Below are 21,928 nucleotides of genomic sequence, written 5' to 3' on the forward strand. Positions count from 1 at the left end.
GAGGCGGGCGGATCACCTGAGCTCAAGAGTTTGAGACCAGCCTGGCCAACATGGGAAACCCCATCTCTACTAAAAATACAAAAATTAGATGGGGATGGTGATGCATGGCTGTAATCCCAGCTACTCAGGAGGCTGAGGCAGGAGAATCGCTTGAACCTGGGAGGCGGAGGCTGCAGTGAGCCGAGATCACACCATTGCACTCCAGCCTGGGGGAGAAAAGCAAAACTCCATTTCAGAACAAAAAAAAAAAAAAAAGAGTTGGGAGGAAGGTTGCTCCTGGGGGTGGCCACCCCCCTCTGTCTCCTCTGAACTGGGCTGGGGCTGCACCTGGCCCTTTCCATGCCAACCTTCACTTCCCTTTATCAGCTTAGGTCAGATGAGTCTGCTCTGAGCCTTCTCAGAGGATAGAAGAGTCCGGAGGTCTAAAGGAAACAGTAAAGATTAGGGGTGTGGGTGGATATGGGGCCAGGGCAGTGGCAACTGATTGGCCCCCGGTGAAGCTGTCAGCCTGCTCCGAGACGTGTGTGAGAAAGAGGCCTTTATTCAATAAACAGAAAGAGGCACTGCAGACACTGGGAATCCCTCCCCATGACAAACGGGCAGCTCCCGCCCCCGCAGCCCCGTGACTCTGGGGCGGCTCTAGGTGTTTCCTGCATTTGCCCCTCAGTCATAGGCCTCATCTTCATCCTCTTCCTCATCACCAAAGAAGAAAGTCTCTTGATCCAGGTTCTCAGACTCATCGTAGGAGAAGCTGTCATTGTCCAGCTCCTCATCAAACTCATCCTGCTGCCACTCGGGCACATCATCCTCATCGTCTTCCTCCTCTTCTTCCGCCTCTGGCCCTGAGGAGGCCTGGGGCCTAGGGAAAGCCACCACACTCAGCCCAGAGGAAGCTGCCATGTCCCACTGCCTCCTCCGTGGCTCTGCCCACCCCACTTACTGACTGCCGGGCACATTGGGTCCTTTTGTCTCCCAGGCCTCTGCTGATGGACTCTGAAGACCAACCCGGAAATCCTGGTGAGCAGACAGAAGGGTTTGGGAAGTAGGAGGTAGAAGGCATGGGGCCTTTGGACCCAGCATTCCTTCCACTGATGCTCTGTGAGGGCCAAGCTCCTGCTAGGACTGCTCCCCTCCAAGCACAGCACTTCATGAACCACTGCCTTTGTGAGCTCACTCATGGATGGTCTCCAGAGATACGGGGTACCAGAGTGAGGCACACCACCCTGTGCTTAAAGAGCTTACAGAATCTATGTATGTCTTTTCTGCCCACGTGACTTACTAGTCAGTAAGCAACCAGAGGACAGGATTCAGTTTAGACTCAGTATCAGGGCATTAGAGCTGGAGAGAGCCTGGGAGAGCCCTTGTTCCAGTGACCCCAATCCCCTGATGCCCACTCCTAGGATTTCAAATCTATATCTGGGAAGTATAGTCTGGAAAAGTTCCCCAAGTGATTCTGATAGGCACCTGACCAAATACCCTTGATGTGGGCTAGCCAACTCCTTTATTTTGTAGGAATCCCCAGGAGGTAAAGTGATAGGGTCCAGCAGCATCAGGCAGGTTGGCCTAGGAGCCAGGATGTGCACCCAGGTCTCCTAACATCCATTCACCCGCTTTGCTGCCTTTCCTTCTGGACTCACCCCAGGGCAGGGGCTGTGCTGGGACAGGAGGACCACAACCCCCGCAGAACGCAGGAGCAGAAGGGGTCTGGGCCAGGGAGTACCTGGGCGGAATGCTGCAGGATGGCAAGCAGCCTCTCCTGGATCCGTCGGAGCAGCTCCATGCCCGTGCTGAGGCAGTCAGCCCGCAGGAGTCGCAGAGAGGAGGCCAGGTCTCTGCACCGCAGCAGGGTCTCCTCTGCAGAGGGGGCAGGCACAGAGGCTCCCTCCCTTCTCATTCTCATCCATTCTTTCCTCCAACAAACACCTATGGAACATCTACCAAGCGCCAAGTGCAGCTCTAGACATTCTCATGAAGCTCCCTAGGGGAGCAGGGTAGAGACCAGAAACCAAGAAACATCCGCAAACATCTGCCCCTTGGGCACCTTACAATGTAGGCTTTCGACCTGAACTTTAACAGCCAGGCAGTGAGAAGGCCATGAGGAATGAAGAGGAAGAGGAGAGAGGGAAGGTGGGGCTACGGCTTGACCTGTTTGGGAGGGGCTAGGCTGTGCAGCAGAGGGGAGGAGGCAGGAGGAGGGCCTGGCCGGCAGGGGTGGCTCACCGAGGAGGATCTGCAGGGCATTGGTGTGCAACTCCAGGTTCTCCGTCTGCTGCTCCACCACGTCCATGTACTCTGCGTCCTGGCTGTAGAAGCTGTACACGCAGGCATAGGCCAGCACCTGCAAGGGCTCCCGTCAGCTCTCCCGCCTGCCCTCTCCTCATTCCCTTCATCCAGGCAAGTCTGATGAAAGCAGCCAGGCTCCCCAGACCCTTTTGGCACACCCCTCCCCTGCTCTCCTCCCCCACCCACTACCACCTTCCGAGCCTGCTCCAGTCCCTGGCAGGCATCATTGAGGAAGGTAAAGGATCTGGGCGGGGGCACTTCATGGATGGCAGACACCCGGTTCCGCAAGTTCACAGCAAATTCCTGTGTGGAGGAAGGTGTATCAGCACCAGCACAGGTGGCGCAGCACCACCTGCCTGGTCAGACCTTCAGCCCACCCCCCTCCACCCCGCCACCCCACCCTGCTTCTGCAGGCATCTACCCGCTGTTTCCTCCCGGCTCACCCGCGCCTGGTGATGGAAAGTGCACCTCTCGTTATAGTCCTGAAACCGCTTCTCCTGGCGAGCTGCCTTGCTTACCTAGCAAGGATATGTTGAGTGGGCTATTGGGTGTTTTGTTTGGACAGGAAGGAGTTAATAAGTGGAAAAGCCAACATTCATGGAGGCCTTTCTATACCTCCCCTGGTTATCTTCATTCAGTCCTCAAGACTGTGTGGGGTAGGTCATATTATTCACCCCTTTTGCAGAGGCTGTTGAGGTTTGGAGAAGCAAATGAACTTGCTCAAAGCCACATGCTAAGCAGCAGAGCCAGGCTCTGACTGCAGGGTCCCTGCTCTTTCCTGCTCTGCCCTGCTGCCTCCTGTGAGTGTCTGGCCCTCCCCAGCCTTTCTGTAGCCACCTCGGTATGAGAAGTCCTGTTCTGGAGCTGAAGTTCCCTGTGAACAGACTTTCCAGCATCTGCAGGCCCAGGTGGCTGTCTTCCCTGCACTGAGCCTCTGTCCCAACAGCCAGAACACTGCACTGCACGGAGCCTGGTCTGCCCAGGACCTGGTAACAGCACCCCTCCCCGACGGCTCTGGGTCTCTGCCCTCCCCCAGTGCCCAGCGCCTTACCATGGCAGAGCAGTTGTAATAGTCTTTGTGATTTGGCTTCCAGGACTTGAGGCAGCGCCAGCAGAATCCATGGTTACATCTGGCACAGGTCATGCTATGGAGGAAGCTGGCTGGTCAGGGACTCCTGCCTCTGGGCAGGGGCGTGCCAGGAATGCCAAGGGCCCGGATGCACCACTGCTGATGCTGTGGCCTCTGCTCCTGCCCTGATAAGTCTCCTTAGTCATACCCAGCCCTGCTGAATGCACCCCTGCTTTTGAATTCCCCCAGTCAGTGTGGACTTACAAGTGGGAAAAGGAACATTAAGATCCAGGAAGCCACCGTGGAGGCTGCCACGTGAGGGGCGGCTGAGGAACCGCCCTCTTTTGCTGAGCTTTACACTAAGCCTGTTCCTCCCTCCTTCTGCCAGGTTTCCTCCCTTCCCCTTGCCCTCTGGCTCCCCACAGTACCCCCCTTCTTACTGCAGGCACCCCTCGTTCTTCTCGATGGGAGCCTGACAGCTGGGACAGCGCTTGGAGATGAGCTTGGCCAGGTGCTTGCTCTGTGCCTCCATGCTCATGCCGTCATAGTAGCCGCCATCATCAACCCACTGAGACATGTGGCCACAGCTAGCAGGGTAGTGTGCCTAGGGCAAGAGGGCGTGGTAGGGACACAGCTAAGTCCTGAGGACAGCACGGCTGGTGTGCACAGGAGAGGGGGGAGCAGGCACAGGTCACATTTGGAGGGCTCCAGGAAGAGGAACATGGCTCAACTGGGTGGCAGAGGCTGAGGAAGGACAAGTCACAGTCTGTGTGTGTGGCAGGGAGGGGGTATTAAGCAGGGAAGGAGTGTGAATCCTTGCTCAGGGTCAGGGCCAGTGTGGGGCTCCCACCTCAGGGAAGCTACAGTTGAAGCAAGAGGCCCAGCCACACTTGGAGCAGGTGGTCCCACAGCCCAGGCCCTGGCGGCACAGGATGCGGTCGCAGCCCTGGGGGTTGGTGCACCAGGTCAGGTTGGAGCAGCTCTCCACATAGCTACGCAGGAGCGCCTTCTCATACTGTGGAGACGCAGGTGCCATAAGGTGAGGGTATGGCTCTCCAGGATGCCACACCTCCAGGCCCCCAGACCCCGTAGCTTGGTCCACTCCCTGGGGCACACTCCTTTGGCTCTGCACTGGAGCCTCTCTCAGACGAGAGAGGATACCTTGGAGATGACCTCTGGCGAGGAGACGATGGCACGAATGAAGGCTCCGGTGGGCTGGGCGGGGCAGTCGGCAATGGGGCAGGTGCAATTCAAAACAAGGTTCTGCTCGATCCGAGTTGTCAGGTACTCATTCCAGCAAGACTGGGAGGGACAAAAGGAGGGCCTGCTCAGAGACAGTGTGGGAGCAGCACGGGGGAGTGTCCTGGTAACTAAGCTAGCGTCCCTCCTTCCCTTCCCCTCCACTACCACGTGGAAGCCCAGAGACAAGCCTGCCTCTACATCAAACAATGCTGACTCCTCTCTCCGGCTTCACTGAGACTGGCCCAAATTACAGTTGTCTTTGAGGATGGGGTAGGCTGTGTATTTGCCTAATCATAATTACTCTTGGGATGGACAAGGAGGGAATGGGTAGAAATAATCAAGAAAAAGGAGAATGATTCAAATTCTAAGAAAGATATGCAGAGAGCAGGAAGGTCTGAGAGAAAGGAGGCGTGGGAAATGGGTCGCCTGGGTGGCTGACAACACGGCTCTGGTCTCTCCTCCCAACTCCAGTGGCTTATCTCCAATAACTGTCTGGATGCTCCTGTCTCCGACTCATGCCTCCAACAGACCCAGCCTCTTCTCTACAAAACTGACTTGCCCATTGCGTTTCCCCCAAACCCTGATCAACTTGCACCACCGTCCCCCTCGTCACCAGTGTCGGAAACTTCATATCGTTCTTTTGCTCCCATGTCACTCCCCCACCCATGCTAAATCAGGCCATTATCCCCTCATCCCTAAACCACTGTGAGAGCCTGTTCTGATCCATGGTCTCCTCTCCCGGTCTCTCCCCACACCATCCATTTGGTCTATGCACGAGCAGCCGTCACAGACGTCTGAGCCTCCTACAATACTCCACGAACGACCCCTGCCTCTCACACTGCCTATGGCCATGCTTTCCAAAATGATGGGTCTAAATCCTCAGGAGACCGTGTGTCCATCATATCAAAGCTGCAGCATAAATGTGAAGCACCTGACTAGATCGTTTTTACTCAAAGTACCAGACCAAAGTAAACAAAACCCTTTCTGCATTGAAACAAACCCAGACAAGGCTGGGAAATTGAATGCAAATTCTTGCATTTTTGAGATAGAACAGGGAAAATTTTCTCTGAATTCAGACCCTACTCTTATAGGCACACTGGTGCCTCAGGATCCCCCTCTGACCTGGCATCTCAGTCTGGGGACCCCCAGCTGCTCTCATGACTATTGTCCAACCCAAGTGGTGGGGCTCACCCTGGGAGCTGTCCTGCTGCTTCTCTTGCATTGCTGTTGTGCCGCTCAGCTGTGACCAGTGCTGCACAGGCTCCTCCTCAGCAGGGGCTTTTCAATCAGCCTGTTCATCTGCCTGGTTTTCAGGCCCCTTGTCTCTCTCTCTCTCTCTCTCTCTCTCTCTCTCTCTCTCTCTCTCTCTCTCTCTCTCTCTCTCTCTCTCTCTCTTTTTAGACAGGGTCTCGCTTTGTCACCCACAGTGGAGGATAGTGGCACAATCATGGCTCAGCCTCAATCTCCTGGACTCAAGCAATCCTCCTACCTCAGCCTCCTGAGTAGGTAGGACTATAGGTGTGCACCACCATGCCTGGGTACATTTTTTTTCTATTTTTTGTAGCGACAGGGTCTTGCTATGTTGTCTAGGCTGGTCTCAAACTCCTGCGACCCCCCACCTCGATATCTCTACAGGCTTGGTACCCTGGGTCTGCTTCTTTCTCCTTGGGTAAGGCCTGCCAGGCCTCTCTACTTCATTCCAAATTCAAAAATCTACTGTCTACCTGCCAGTTCCACACAGGTGTCCAACAAGCAGCTCAAACTTCACAGGGCCACAACAGAGTAAAGATGACACATGCCATCCACCCAGATGCTCAGGTCAAAAGCACAGGAACCATCCTTGATTCCCCTCTCTGAAGCCCCTACATCTAACCCCACCAAATCCCATCAGCTCCACTTCCAAATGTGTCCCAATCTGCCCTCTCTCATCGCCACTGCCCCTAGTCCAAGCTACCACCATCTCTTGCCTCTAGTACGACAGTCAGCAAATGGGCATCTCTGCTTCCACTCTTGCTCCATCCAAGCCTTTTCTCCATATAATGGCAGAAGCAATCTTTTAAAAACTGTAGGGCCAGGTGCAGTGGCTCACGCCTGTAATCCCAGCACTTTGGGAGGCCGAGGCGGGTGGATCACAAGGTCAGGAGATCGAGACCATCCTGGCTAACACTGTGAAACCCCGTCTTTACTAAAAATACAAAAAATTAGCCGGGTGTGGTGGCAGGCACCTATAGTCCCAGCTACTCAGGAGGCTGAGGCAGAAGAATCGCTTGAACCTAGGAGGTGGAGGTTGCAGTGAGATGAGATCACACCCCTGCATGCTAGCCTGGGTGACAGAGTGAGACTCCATCTCAAAAAATAATAATAAAATAAAAATAAATAAATAAATAAAATAAATATAAATATAAACCAGATCATATCACTATTCTGCTTAAACCCACTATGGCTTCTCATAAAATAAAATCCACTGTCAGGCTGGGTGTGGTGGCTTATGCCTGTAATTCCAGCACTTTGGGAGATCAAGACGGGAGGATTGCTTGAGACTGCCAAAATTCAAATCCTGACCTTTGGCAAATTACTTCACCTCCAAGTGTCTCCCTCTGTCATGAAAAATGGCAGTAACAAAAATACCTACCTCATATAACTAGTATGAGAATTAAGTAAAATAATCCATGTAAACAGCACAATGCCTGGCTCACAGTGAGCTCCCATCAATATTATTAGCTCTCTGGTCATTTCTTGCTGGGATTTTTTTCAATACCTCATTTAGCACCCAGTGCTACGCACATAAGTCCATGAGAAATATTTGTTGAATGAAAATATGGAAGTGTAAAGGAAATAATTAAGAACCTGGGGAAAAGGGAGCATAAGCAACTATGTGAGAGGAGGAGCCAGAAGGAGAGCCAAAGGGAAAGAGAAAAATACACACACACACACACACACACGCATGCATGTGCACACAAGCACATGCAGACACGTCTATCACCCACTACTGGGGAAACGCTGTTGGGAGAAGCAGCTGGAATTCATGGCAACCAGGAGTGCCCCTCCTGCTAAACTGATGTGTTTGGGCTTGGCACCAGTTCTAAAGAGCTGTGAGGCAGGGAATATCGGACTCAGTGCTCCACGTTCTCTGTACCTCAGCCCCACTTTTTTTTACTTTTGAAGATGACTCACTCCCCATCTGCAAGCTTCTCTGTGTCCACTGTATAGAAGCAAGCCTATACAGCAAGAAGACCCTATGGCAGGGTCTCACTCTGTCCTCCAGACTGAAGTGCAGTGATGAGATATTGGCTCACTATAGCCTCCACCTCCTAGGCTCAGGTGATCCTCCACCTCAGCCTCCCGAATAGCTGAGACTATAGGTGTGCACCACCATGCCCAGCTTATTTTTGTGTTTTTTGTAAAGACGAGGTCTTGCCGTGTTACCCAGGCTGGTCTCGAACTCCTGAGCTCAAGCAATCTGCCCACATCGGCCTCCCAAAGTAAGGTGATTACAGGCGTGCACACTACCTCACAAGGCCCATTTAAAAAAAATTAATTTTGTATTAAGTGAGAGTATATGATAAAAGTAGTGATAGTGCGCTGAGATGAGGGGACTTAAATGGTGATAAGGGCAACCACAAACTAGAGTTATCACCAATCTACTAACACTTTTGCAAACACTTCACAAAGTGCCTTGACATCTATTTTACACATATATCTTTCAGTTCTAACTTGGCCGATAATGGGAATCCCATGAGGATGCTTTAAAACTTCCTCCAGATTTCTCACCTCCAGAGATTCTGGTTCAATTAGTCTGAGGTATTGTCTGGGCATTAAGACTTATAAAAGCTTCCAGTGATTATAATATGAAGCTGAGCTGGAGAACCATTGATACATATCGCTAGATCCTAACCACCACCCTTTAGAGTGTCAAGGCAGGTGGTACCACTTACAGATGACAAAACTAGTTTAAGAGGGACTAAGAGACTAAATCCGCTATTGCCCTGGTGATGAAAATGGCAGTGCTGGGCTAGAACCCAAGAATTCCCAAGGAATTTTGTTAGGGTAGGGCAGAAAGCCAGGGGCAGGAGCAATGCTGGCGGGGCCTCACCTTACAGCAATAGTGCATGCAGCAGAGAGAGGGCAAGTAGTCGTCACACCCCAGAGGGCTCACGCAGACAGGGCAGTGGTCAGGCCGTGTGGGTACAGCCTGGACTTGGGGTACGCACAGCCCAGCTGCCAGCAGCAGTGGCTCAGGGTCCTCACTGTAGCTCTGCAGCAGCTGTTCGGCACCCCAGTGGGAATGAGCCAAAAGGTGCTGAGCGACATCTGGCTCTAAGTTCAGAGTCTCCTGCACCTGACACACCGTCTGCTTCATCAACCCTTCTACTTCCTGGGGGCTCATGGTGCGGCCTGCAGGCAACTGTAGAGATGCCAGGGTAGCCACAGCTTCTGGGCTTGTGGGGAGGGAAGAAACAGAAGTCAGTATTCCTGCACTGTTATCCAGCCTACTAACTGAACCCACCTGGCCCCCAGCTCCCTACTTGAGCATACTTGCTCGCTTGCCTAACCAGCCTCAGGATAACCACCCAAACCAACCGTCAGAGTAGGTCCTCCACAGGAGCACTTATAAATGTCAGGGTGGGGCTGGCTGTTGCAATGACTGGGGAAAAATAGGTATCTAGGGGTCAGGGTGCTAAAAGACCAATAGCTGATGGGACAGTCCCACTGTAGGTCTCACCCCAAATGGTGGCAGCACCTGTAGTGAGAACAGCAATCTCCATCCTTACTGCTCAAGTGTGGCCTGTGGACCAGCAGCACAGGCATCACAGAGAGCTCTGCTGTTAAATCTGCATTTTAACACTAGCTCCTTGTTGAGGTTTGAGAAAGATTACTCGAGATAATTCACTTTACACATGATGCAAACAGCGTGATACAAAAAGCAGGGCCATAACAGCTTCCAAAGAACATTAAAAAGCTTTAGGGGTGCTGGCTGATTAGTGAAATCCTATGGCAAATTCCTCTGTAGAACAAACTTCCTGAAAGTTTGTATATTTAACTGAGTAGAGTACATAGTTAGCAATCAATACATATTTGCAGGTCCCAATTGGAAAGGGGTGGTGGTGCTGGGAGGGTCAATAAAAACTATCAAAGTTAGGGAAATAACAGGGATAGGGAAAAGGGGATTAGACAAAGAAAGAAGGGAAGTGTTTCTCCACAAGGGATCTTGGTTTTGGCATGACAACCTCTCCCACCTCACTGCAAGGGGTCAGGTGGGGTGGCTACCTAGGCTTGGAGGTTTTGCTCTGGCTGCCACAGAAAGGGACATCTGCCTGACCCCGGCAGGGCCCCATGGGCTCTGGAGCAGCATACGTCAGGATCTGGGGCCGGTCATCACGCCGTTTCACGTAGCCCTGGCCTAAGAGGTGCAGGATGCAAGAGAGGACATCTGTACTGGTACAGGCCACGCCCCCAGCAACAGTGTGGCCCAGGGTTCCAGGAGGATTTGGACCCTTCTGCCAGGCCTCCAGCACCTGGATAGGAGGAAAGAAACAATAAGACCACTTTTACCTAGGAAGCAGGCTGCTGGGCTCAATGCCCAGCTCTGCCACTTATTCCTCCCCCTCTTTTTTTTTTTTTAAGAGACAATCTTGCTGTGTCACCCAGGCCAGGGTGCAGTGGCATGATCACAGCTCACTGTACCCTCAAACTCTGGACTCAAGTGATCCTCCCGCATGAGCCACGGTGTCTGGCGGCTCTGCCACTTACTAGCTGTGTGATTGTAGATTAGTTACTAAGTTTCTCTCTCTCTCTCTCTCTCTCTCTTTTTTTTCCAATAGAGTCTCGTTCTGTTGCCCAGGCTGGAGTGCAGTGGCACCATCTCTCACTGCAACCTCTGCCTCCTGGATTCTCCTGCCTCAGCCTCCCAAGCAGCTGGGACTACAGGTGTGCACCACCATACCCAGCTAATTTTTGTATTTTTAGTAGAGATGGGGTTTCACCATGTTGGCCAGACTGGTCACGAATTCCTGACCTCAAGTGATCCACCCACCTTAGCCTCCCAAAGTGCTAGGATTACAGGCGTGAGCCACAGCGCCTGGCCACTACTAAGTTTCTCATACTTCACTGTTCTTATCTGTCAAATGAAATAAAATAACATTTATAGGATTGTTGAGGATTAAATTATGACTTTTTTTCTTTTTGAGACAGAGTCTTGCTCTGTTGCCCAGGCTGGAGTACAGTGGCACAATCTTGGCTCACTGTAACCTCCACCTCCTGGATTCAAGTGATTCTCATGCCTTGGCCTCCCAAGTAGCTGGGATTACAGGCATGTGCCACCATGCCCAGCTAATTTTTATATTTTTGGTAGACACAGAGTTTCGTCTTGTTGGCCAAGCTTGTCTCAAACTCCTGGCCTCAAGTGATCCGCCCGCCTTGGCCTCCCAAAGTGCTGGGATTACAGATATGAGCCACTGTGCCTGGCTGGATTAAATGACTTAATCATGCAAACTCTTAGAATAGGGCCTGGCGCATGGTAAACATTCGTGCCTTATCTTTACCTCCTATCTGCTCTGTCAGGCACAGAAAACCCAGATGGAAATGTCACCCTACAGAAGTCTTACATGGAAAGAGTTCACTGTGTTCATCCCCAATCCCAAGCATGACTCCCTCCCTCCCCCAACTTCATGGTCCCCTCTCTGCCTACCAGACAAACCAGCTGATCAATGTGGAGGCCCTTTTCCCCATGGGCTTTGAGAATACGAACAAGAAGACAGCTCAAGAGATTCCTCTTCTGTTCCAGGGTTCGGCCCTCATCCTTCTCTACGTTCAGGTACGCCTGGGGAGGTATCAGCCACAGGGCCTCCCCACTGCACTGGGGCCCAGGCTCATGAAGCCGCAGCACACCTGGAACCCACTCCCGGTCAGGTACCGGAGGAGGCAGAGGGACAGATGAATGGGGACTAAGATGACCCCATTCTCACCCCTACTACAGTCCCTCCATCCTGAGGGCGACCCCCCGACCAGCAGCAGAGGCTCAGCCTGGTCCCCAGTGACCTACCCCTGTGTGGAAAGTCCTGGCCCTCATGCAGGGTCAAAGGGCCATTCCCCGAGGTGAGGGGCACGAGTGCCTGGAGCAGCAGCTCTGGGGAGAGGGCAGAATCCTTCAGCAAGGTCTCTACTGACACCTCCTGATGAGGAGAAATGCCCAGTCAGGAGTCAAAGGAAAGAAAAGAAGAAGGGAGGAAGGATGAAAGGAGAAACAGAGTTTAGGAGGAGAACAGCGACAGACAAGGTGGCAGAGAAGACAGAGAGAGGCTAAGGGCTGAAGCACCTCTGTATGATTGAAATTCAGTAGCAGCCACATCTGCACGGTGGACACATGCAGTGTCTGGTTCCCAAACTGCAGCTCAGCCCGGCCCAGCCACGTCCACTGCAGTCGCCGATGTGGTCCCATGTCCAGGATTGGATGGTTCTGACCTAGGCAAGTGTCAAGGAGAAGAGTGGAGACACAGAATGGGCGAAACGAGGGGTTTAGGGGTTGAGGTGTCAAGCTTTGCTCCTACTAGTCCCTGCGGGGAGGAGGGTCCCAGCATTTTCAGACAGACAGATACCTTGTCAAGCTTCCAGATCTCAGCCTTCTCTGCGCCTGCCTCCCTGGTGAGCCACAGGTAACTAGGAGCCCATCTCTAGACCCAGAGCCTAGCCCTGAGCCAGGCAGGTTCCATGCAAAAACACCAGAGAGAAAGCACTTGCATTTTGCCCTCAAGGAGCTCACAGTTTTAAAGACCCACTGAGCTGGATCTCTTCCTCCTCCTGTTTCACAGCTCAGGCAAGGTGAGCCTGAGACATCTGTTCCTACTGGAAAGCAAGGAAGCTGTCAAACGGGGAGTATTAAAGGGATCAGGAGCCTACCTGAGAGATGCTCTCTGACCAAAGACGGGACAATTTGAGCATCAAAAAAAAAAAAAAAAAATCTGCAATGTGTGATGGAACCATACAAAATATTTAAAATCTATGAGTTCATAATGATATATTTTAAAAGACCCCATTGGTTATATTTAAAACATACTAGAGAACCAACACATTATTTTAAAACTAGTTAAAATAATTGGAAGAGGAAACAATCAAGCCTTTCCTGTATAAACTGGACTTCAGGGTAAATAAACAGTTGGTGAAAGGAAATTTCTCTTGAAAGCATTCCAGCTAATACATGAAGAAGGAATGACAGAACTAGATATAACTATTTCATAACCCCTAATGAAATGATAGACCTAAGCAATGGTAGAAATGCCTGCCTGGTGAAAAGCTGATGGAAAATTACATGTAATGTGTAGACATGACTGACACACTGAAATCCGTTGATTCGTCTCAACATCACAAAGGGAGACAGGCTGAACCTGCCTCCTGGTGGAAGGACACATACCACCACTGAAGCGTTCTTGCCCGAGAAATCAAACCCAAATCTGAATAAGCCTCTACACCTACAAATCAGTTTTCAGGAAATAAAGGAGACAGAGGAATATGCTTGAAGACACCACGTGAATGCAATCAGGAAAATCCAGCCTGTGAATGAATAACCCACTTTCCTCCAGAAATAACTGCAAGGAGGATAAAACGGGAGGTGGAAACCTATAGAGTAAGGGAGATGTAAGATAATGCAACCAAATGCAATGCATGGACCTTGTTTGGATCCTCACTAAACAAAATAACTAACCAAAAAACTCCAAGGCAATCAGGGAAATATGAGCAATGACTGTATACTTGATACAAATTGCAAATTTCTAAATATTTGATAATTGTAGTATCCTTTTTTTTTTTTTTTAAGAAAGAGCACTTATCTTTTAAATATTGGGGGGGAATAGATGGGAGTACAGATTGAAGCAAGATTGGCCATGAGCTGATATATGTTGGAGTTTAGTCTGTCTACATTTGTATATGCTTGAAATTTATAATAAAACTTTTTAAATGAGGGTGAAAATAACCCTTCTCAGACAAAAAAACTGGTAGGGTTTTCCACCAAACTCCTCAATGAAGACACTTTTTTTTTTTTTTTTTTTTGAGACGGAGTTTCACTCTGTCCCCCAGACTGGAGTGCAGTGACATGATCTCAGCTCACTGCAACCTCCGCCTCCCAGGTTCAAGCAATTCTCCTGCCTCAGTCTCCCGAGTGGCTGGGATCACAGGCGTGTGCCACCATGCCTGGCTAATTTTTGTATTTTGAGTAGAGACAGGGTTTTGCCATCTTGGCCAGGCTGGTCTCAAACTCCTGACCTTAGGTGATCTGCCTGCCTCAGCCTCCCAAAGTGCTGGGATTACAGGCATCAGCCACCATGGCCGGCCTGAAGGCACTTCTAGCAGATGTATTTTACAAAGAAGGACCAAGAGGCAAAGGAAATGGTGGCTAAAGCAATTGGCATGGTGGCAAATGTAAATATCCCTGAATAAATCATAATAATGACAATGTTGGAGGTTAAAAAAAGATAATTCTAAAATATGGAACAACAGTAATAAGTAATATGGGAATTAGAGCTGGAGTTAAGATTTTCTAAGATCCTTTTATTGTTCAGAAAGGTAGGAAGTGATATTAGCTAATCAAGGATACAGGTTAAAATACAAGGGTATTCAATTATAAAACAGAATGCCTAAGTTCTAAAACTGATACAGACAAAAAATAAATTTTTTAAAACAATCAATCAATCCAAAAGAAGAAAGAAAAAAGACAGCACAAAAACCCAGGGTAGAATCATATGTACATAGGTGTTCAATTTATTCTTCTTTAAATATAAGAAGAGTAAACAAAAACACAAAATAAGTTAGAAACAGCCAATTAATTAATGAATAATAAATGAATTCATTATGAGTTTATTATTTATGAATTTATTACGAATTTGTTACTCATAACGGGCTAAAATTGACATCTTAAAAAGAGATTGTCAGGTTGAACAAAAAACAAATTCAAATTCTAGAGTTTTTTTTTTTGTTTTTTTTTGAGACAGAGCTTGCTCTGTCGCCCAGGCTGGATACAGTGGCCTGGATCTCAAGCCACTGCAAGCTCCGCCTCCCAGGTTCGACGCCACTCTCCCTGCCTCAGCCTCCCTACGGTAGCTGGGACTACAGGCGCCCGCCACTCCGGCGCCGGCTAGTTTTTTGTAATTTTTTTAGTAGAGACGGGTTTCACGTGTTAGCCAGGATGGTCTCGGATCTCCTGACCTCGTGATCCATCCGCCTCTCGGCTCCCAAAGTGCTGGGATTACAGGCTTGAGCCACCGCGCCCGGCCAAATTCTAGGTTTTATAAGACGTGTGCCCTAAAACACAAAGGGTATGCAAAGTTAACAAGCAAAAAACCCAGGGGAAATTCTAAACAAAGAAATAGAATACTGGCATGATTTTAAAGTATCTGTCCCTGACAGACCGCTATTAATTGTAGCAGGAGAAAAAAATGAAACTATATGAGGAGAAAGCAAACCACCTCTTGGCCAGGTTTGACCAAAATTAACATCATAAAGAAGGGGCAAGATGAAAACTGTGTGCTTCAGGGTGTAAAGCCTTGAGAACATGCCCGCCCACATAACTAGTATTTTGCCTGGGAATGGTATACCTGAATCTAATCATGAAGAAATAGTACCAACTTAAAAATGAGAACCATTTAAAAAGTAGGCCAGGATGGTGGCTCACGCCTGTATCCCAACTTTGGAGCCCAAGGTGGGCAGTTCACAAGGTCAGGATTCGAACCCAGACTGCCAATATAGTGAAACTCCATCTCTACTAAAAATGACAAAAATATCCGGTGTGTGGTGGTGGGCACCTAATAATCCCCAGCGTAACTCAGGAGGCTGAGCAGGAGAATTGCTTTGAGCCTGGGAGGCAGTAGGTTGCAGTGGCTGAGGATTACACCATTGTATCTCCCAGCCTGGCAACAGAGCAAGACTTCCATCTCAAAATAAATAAATAAATTAATTAATTAATTAAATAATAAAAAATATAAAAGGGGACGGACACGGTGGCATCATGCCTGTAATCCCAGCACTTTGGGAGTCCAAGGCAGCAGATCATGAGAATCAGGATTCAAGAACAGCTTGGCCAATATGGTGAAATTCCTTGTCCTCTACTAAAATAAAAAAAATTAGCCATGCTGGTGGCGTGCACCTGTGGTCCCAAAAAGTTGCTTCTGGAGCTGAGGCGAAGAATCACTTGAACCTGGGAGCAGAGGGTTGCAATAAGCTGGGAATTGTGGCCACTGCATCCAATCTGGGCGAGAGAGCAAGGCCTGTCTCAAAACAAACAAACAAAAAAGAAAACAGACCATATTCTCCAGAAATGTCAGTGTCCAAAAAGGCAAAGGATGGGGGATGGGGAACTAGTCCAGACTAAAGAAGACTAAAGAGACATGCAACTAAATGGTAAAGGTGATCCTAGAACTGATCCCTGTCCCCAGGGGGGGGGGGGGGGGGCGGTGGACAAAAAATGAAGTCATAGAAGACATGATGGGTCAGTAAACAAATTAAGAATGGCTGCGCACGGTGGCTCACGCCTGTAATCCCAGCACTTTGGGAGGCCCGAGGTGGCAGATCACACAGGTCGGAGATCGAGACCATCCTAACATTGGTGAAAACCCTATCTCTACCAAAAATACAGAAACAAAATTAGCCGGGCGTGGTGGCGGCCACCTGTAGTCCCACTACTTGGGAGGCTGAGGTGGGAAAGAATGGCGTAACCCGGGAGGTGGAAGCTTGCAGTGAGCTGAGGATCACGCCACTGCACTCCACCGGCTAAGAGTGGATACCCTGTCTCCAGAAAAAAAAGAAAAGAAAAGAAAAGAAAAATTAGAATATGGAGGCTGGGCGCGGTGGCTCATGTCGGTAATCCCAGCACTTGGGAGGCTGAGGCAGGAGTTTGAGACCAGCCTGGCCCAACATGGTGAAACCCCATCTCTACTAAAAGCACAAATAATTAGCCAGGCGTGGTGGTGGGTGGCCTGTAATCCTCAGCTACTCAGGAGCTGAGGCAGCAGAATCACTTGAACTTGGGAGGCGAAGGTTGCGTGGCTGAGAATAGCACTACCGCACTCCAGCCTGGGGACAGAGTAAGACTCCGTCCTCAAAAAAAAAAAAAAAAAAAAAAAAAAAATAGAATATGGTAGATCACAATACTTATACCAGAGTTAAATTTTTGAAATTGATAAATGAACTGTGGTTATATAAGAGAAGACCTTTATTCTTAGGAAATATGTACTAAAGTACTTAGGGGCAAAGGGCCAGCATATACGCAATTTATTCTCAAAGGTTCAGAAAAATAAGTCTCTCTATACATACATATATACACACATATACATAAACAAAGGGCAAATAGTAAAAGCAAACGTTAACAAAATGTTAACAAAAGGTAAACTTGGATAAAGAGTATGTAGGTATTCTTTGTATTATTCTTGTAATTTTTCTGTAAATTTGAAATTATTTCCAAAGAAATTTTTTCAAGTAAAGGAATAAGCCAGGTGCAGTATACACAGAAATATACACGAAGAAAAAAAAAAATCTGAACCTGATGAAACCTCTAGATCTAACTTTCATTATTAAAAAGTTTAAGGAAGCCAGGTACGGTGGCTCACACCTGTAATCCCAGCACTTTGGGAGGCTGAGGTGGGAGGATCGCTTGAGTCCAGGAGTTCGAGATCAGCCTGGCTAACACGGCAAAACTGTGCTTCTACAAAAAATACAAAATTTAGCTGGGAGTGGTGGTGCACAGCTATAGTCCCAGCTACTTGGGAGACTGAGATGGGAGAATCACTTGAGCCTGGGAGATGGAGGTTGCAGTGAGCCACCCAAGATCGTCACGCTGCACTCCTGCCTGGGTGACAGAGTGACACCCCCTCTCAAAAAATACAAGTAAAAGGACAAATTGCATACTTTGAATGGTTAAAATGGCAAATATTATGCTAGTTATATTTTACCACAATTTAAAAAAAAGGTATGCAAAAGATTAAGAACTTCTCTCCATGCAAAAACAAAAAGCTAAAGATAGAAAAAGATAAACTGGAAAGACAACAACCAAAGAAAGTTGGGGTCCTATTAATGCCAGAGAAACAGACTTCTAGAGAAAGAGCTTTATTACAAAGAAAGTCACTTCATAATAATGTTTCATTGACTCTGGAATTTCTAAACCTGCATGGTCCATCATAGTAGCCATTAGCCACATGTAACTATTTAAATTTAAGCTGATTATGACTGAGCGCGGTGGCTCATGCCTGTAATCCCAGCAATTTGGGAGGCCAAGGCAGCTGGATCACCTGAGGCCAGGAGTTCGAGAGTAGTCTGGCCAACATGGTGAAACCTCGTCTCTACTAAAAATACAAAAATTAGCCGGGCATAGTGGTGCACACCTGTAATCCCAGCTACTCAGGAGGCTGAGTGAGGTAGGAGAATCGCTTGAATCCAGGAGGCGGAGGTTGCAGCGAGCCAAGATCAAGCCATTGTATTCCAGCCTGGGTGAGACAGCGAGACTCTCTCTGTCTCAAAAAAATTAAAATAAAATAAAATAATAAATTGATTACAATTAAATGAAATTATTTAGTTCCTCAGTTATATTAGCCACATTCCAAGTACTTAATTTCCATTCTATCATACTGAATAGTGCAGAAAATAATTTTTCCATCATTGTAGAAAGTTCTACTGGATGGCACTGTTAAACTATTTTAACCTTCTAACAAAATAGCCAAAAAATATATATACAGTAAAACCAGTATGATTAGCAATTTTGAAAAATTCACCATCATAGTGGTAATTTTAGCACACCTCTCTCAGTAGTAGATCAAGTAGACAAAAACTACTAACTTTACAGAAGATGTAAACAAAACAATTAACAAGGTCAATTTGGCGAAATATGTAGAATCCAGTTAAGAATACACATTCCTCTTAATCACACATGAAACAGGTAAAATATGACCATCTACTAGGCCATAAAGAAGCCTCAATAAACTGCAAAGATTCAGAACCATAGAAACCATGCTCTTTGGCCACAGGGGAATGAGGGTAGAAATATAAAACAAAAAAATAACTGAAGAAAAACTTGTTTGGAAATTAAAATATATTCTTCTGAAAACAAAATAAAGAAAACTTAGAAATTTAAAATTCTTAGAACTAAACAATAATAAAAATAATACATAATAAAAACTTATGGAACATCCCAAATGTCCATCAATAGCAGAAAGGGTAAATACAACCATACAATGGAATATGACTCAGCAAAAGAAATGAATAAACGAAAGATACCCCTGACAACTTGGATCACTCCCACGGACAGTATGTTTCGTGAAAGACATCAGACACAGCGGAATACTGTATGATTCCATTTACATGATGTTCAAATACAGGCACAAATCTATGGTGATAAAGGTTAAAAATAATGATTTCTCCTGGAAGAAGACATTGACCGGAAAGGGGGCATGAAGGAGAGAGCCTTTCATGATGCTGGAAATGTTCTGTATCTTGATGGGGGTGTGAGGGAGGTAGATATATGGGTGTATATTAATATAATAATTCATGAAGCCTTATAATTAAGATTTGTGCACTTTACTGAATACTAGTTATATCCCAATCTGAAAAATCTTTTTGGCCAGGCACAGTGGCTTACCGAGGTGGGTAGATCACCTGATGTCAGGAGGTCGAGAGCAGCCTGGCTAACATGGTGAAACCCCGTCTCTACTAAAAATACACAAATAGCCGGGTGTGGTGGTACATGCCTGTAGTCCCAGCTACTCGGGAGGCTGAGACAGGAGAATCGCTTGAACCCAGGAGGCAGAGGCTGCAGTGAGCCAAGATCACACCACTGCACTCCAGTCTGGGTGACAGAGTGAGACTTCATCTCAGAAAAAAAAAAAAAATCTTTAAACTTTATAGGATGCCACTAAAGCAGTATTGAGGGGAAATGAAGTCTTAAATACTTTTATTTGGAAAAAAGTCTGAAAAGACTAAAAATCAACGTTAGAAAAAGAAAACAGAACAAATTCATAGAAAGTCAAAGGAACTGATGAGAGCAGAAATTAATGAAACTACAACCCATGCTTTCTCATCCCTCTGTAGGAGCTGATATTTTTCTTCATATCTATATCCTGTCCCAAGGTCCTCTCCTCTTCCTCTCTTGCCACCCCCAGTCTCACCCCGATCTCCAATTTCCTCTCCCTAGTTCCTCACTCTGGCTGTAGAAACTGGAGAAACGGTCAAGGGCATCACAGAATTCTGTGGGAAGGCACTTTCTGGGATGGTACAGGTAGCAGAGTGGGGAGACCGGCCAGCAGCGTGGTGACAGGACCAGTATAGAAATGGCTGGACTTGGATCTTCAATAAATAATTCTTTCTCAGCTTCCTCCTCCTCCTCTTCCTCCTGAAGGACAGAAGGATTTCAAGGGCCCTTGGGCTCCCTTCTTTGGTCTAGTCTTCTCTCACTCTCCTATTCTCCCTGCTCTTACCTCCTCTTCCTCTAGTCTCTTTTCCTCCTCGTCTTCCTGCTCCAAGAACAACTTGTCGAGCCGCTGGAGCTGGAAGAGGTGGAACTGGCGCTGCAGCTCCTCAGAGGTACTCAGGCTCTGCAGCATCAGCTGGGGGAGGCGGTTGGGAAAACAGAGGCCAATCTCCTCCAGCACGGCCCCCTCCAGCCAGCTCGAGCCAAAGCTCAGGAGACGGTCCGCCATGTAATGCCTGCAGCACACACAGCCCGGGCCAAGCCTCAGTGTGGGTGCCAGTGTGGCCCAGCCTCCCCCTCAAGAATGTAGGTCCCTCTGTCCCTCTGCCTGGGTCACACATCCTACCTCACCTCTTCTCTCCCACTCCCTTTCCACCAATGCATGACCACCTCCACTTTTTTCTTTTCTTTTCTTTTCTTTTTTTTTTTGAGACAGAGTCTCGCTCTCGTCACCCAGGCTGAAATGCAATGACGCAGTCTTGGCTCACTGCAACCTCCAACTCCCAGGTTCAAGCAATTCACCTGCCTCACCCTCCCGANTCCAGCACGGCCCCTCCAGCCAGCTCGAGCCAAAGCTCAGGAGACGGTCCGCCATGTAATGCCTGCAGCACACACAGCCCGGGCCAAGCCTCAGTGTGGGTGCCAGTGTGGCCCAGCCTCCCCTCAAGAATGTAGGTCCCTCTGTCCCTCTGCCTGGGTCACACATCCTACCTCACCTCTTCTCTCCCACTCCCTTTCCACCAATGCATGACCACCTCCACTTTTTTCTTTTCTTTTCTTTTCTTTTTTTTTTTGAGACAGAGTCTCGCTCTCGTCACCCAGGCTGAAATGCAATGACGCAGTCTTGGCTCACTGCAACCTCCAACTCCCAGGTTCAAGCAATTCACCTGCCTCACCCTCCCGAGCAGCTGGGATTACAGGTGCCTGCCACCACGCCACCACTCCTGGCTAATTTTTGTACTTTTAGTAGAGATAGGGTTTCACTATGTTGGTCAGGCTGATCTTGAACTCCTGACCTCAGGTGATGTGCCCACCTCGGCCTCCCAGAGTGCTGGGATTACACATGTGAGCCACCGCGCCTGGCCAGCCATCTACATCTTTATCTCTCCTCTGCACAGCCTCTTTTCTCATCTCCCCTATAAGACTCAAATCTGTCCACTCTCTAGATCTAGGCTTCCCATCCCCTACCCCTCCAGACCTGCACTCACTGATAGAAGTGCTCAAAAGTTGTGGCCAGTTCCAGACCAGAAAGGACCATAATGGGTTCCAAGTGCCGCTGAAGCTGCCCCAGCATTTCCACTCCAGGGGCTCCACCAATCAGGCCACCCTGGATCTGCTGGTCAATGTACCTGGCAAACTGCTCACTCATCTGGGGGCAGTGGAAAGGGCATGGGCAAACCATGAACGAGGGAGTGGAGGAGACTGGGGAGCGAAAGGAGGTGAAAGGGCAGAGCAGAAAGCAATGAACTTGGAACATGAGCTTATAGCCCTGTGGGGAGCTGGTGGGACTCACGTGAGCAGCAGTAAGGAAGGACTGCTGCAGCAAGGCGCCAGAGAAGCCACTGCGCAGAGCCAGCGTGAAGGCTGCTCGAGGCCCAAACAGCTCGGAGCCTGCTCTCTGCAAGTGCTCATAGAGTTTACAGTAACGAGGCACAAAGTCTGGGGACCCCCAAGCTGCAGCCAGGAATCTGCCGACCTGAGGAGAAAGGCAAGAAATGACATAAAAGGAGCAGCCCCTCCCCTCCGCAGACTTCTGCTTGCTTCTGCCCACCTGCTCCTGCACCACACTCAGCCAGCATTGGGTTATGTTCCTCAGGCTGCTGCTTGGAAGCACTGGCAAAGGCGCCGGGCTCCGGTCCCGACCCTTACTGTTCTTGCTGACTGTAGAGACAGAG

The 21,928-nt window shown here is 48.7% G+C and overlaps 1 protein-coding gene across 7 annotated transcripts in view; it reads right to left on the bottom strand.

Moving 5' to 3' along the window:
- Nucleotides 1-520: 520 nt before the first annotated feature.
- Nucleotides 521-21,928, bottom strand: part of CUL9 (cullin 9) — a 44,285-nt gene continuing 22,877 nt past the window's right edge. For 4 of the 7 annotated variants that reach the window (XM_017878180.1, XM_017878179.1, XM_017878181.1 and 1 more), the window contains 20 exons: nucleotides 21,805-21,914; nucleotides 21,547-21,729; nucleotides 21,242-21,402; nucleotides 20,041-20,269; nucleotides 19,766-19,955; nucleotides 11,910-12,055; nucleotides 11,637-11,766; nucleotides 11,283-11,482; nucleotides 9,863-10,110; nucleotides 8,688-9,033; nucleotides 4,514-4,654; nucleotides 4,203-4,367; nucleotides 3,793-3,956; nucleotides 3,335-3,428; nucleotides 2,727-2,801; nucleotides 2,476-2,586; nucleotides 2,221-2,338; nucleotides 1,721-1,854; nucleotides 941-1,014; nucleotides 521-859 (listed from right to left, as the gene is read on the bottom strand). In XM_017878180.1, coding sequence (XP_017733669.1) covers nucleotides 664-859; nucleotides 941-1,014; nucleotides 1,721-1,854; nucleotides 2,221-2,338; nucleotides 2,476-2,586; nucleotides 2,727-2,801; nucleotides 3,335-3,428; nucleotides 3,793-3,956; nucleotides 4,203-4,367; nucleotides 4,514-4,654; nucleotides 8,688-9,033; nucleotides 9,863-10,110; nucleotides 11,283-11,482; nucleotides 11,637-11,766; nucleotides 11,910-12,055; nucleotides 19,766-19,955; nucleotides 20,041-20,269; nucleotides 21,242-21,402; nucleotides 21,547-21,729; nucleotides 21,805-21,914 — 3,215 coding nt within the window. In that variant the 3' untranslated portion in view covers nucleotides 521-663. Of the gene's footprint in view, nucleotides 860-940; nucleotides 1,015-1,720; nucleotides 1,935-2,220; nucleotides 2,339-2,475; nucleotides 2,587-2,726; nucleotides 2,825-3,334; nucleotides 3,429-3,792; nucleotides 3,957-4,202; nucleotides 4,368-4,513; nucleotides 4,655-8,687; nucleotides 9,034-9,862; nucleotides 10,111-11,282; nucleotides 11,483-11,636; nucleotides 11,767-11,909; nucleotides 12,056-19,765; nucleotides 19,956-20,040; nucleotides 20,270-21,241; nucleotides 21,403-21,546; nucleotides 21,730-21,804; nucleotides 21,915-21,928 lie in introns of those variants that run through there. The other 3 variants (XR_001886738.1, XM_017878183.1, XR_001886739.1) reach the window with 3 other exon arrangements.

Source organism: Rhinopithecus bieti, unplaced genomic scaffold (genome assembly GCF_001698545.2).
Source record: "Rhinopithecus bieti isolate Rb0 unplaced genomic scaffold, ASM169854v2 scaffold_9981, whole genome shotgun sequence".
In the NCBI taxonomy this organism is placed as follows: domain Eukaryota; kingdom Metazoa; phylum Chordata; class Mammalia; order Primates; family Cercopithecidae; genus Rhinopithecus; species Rhinopithecus bieti.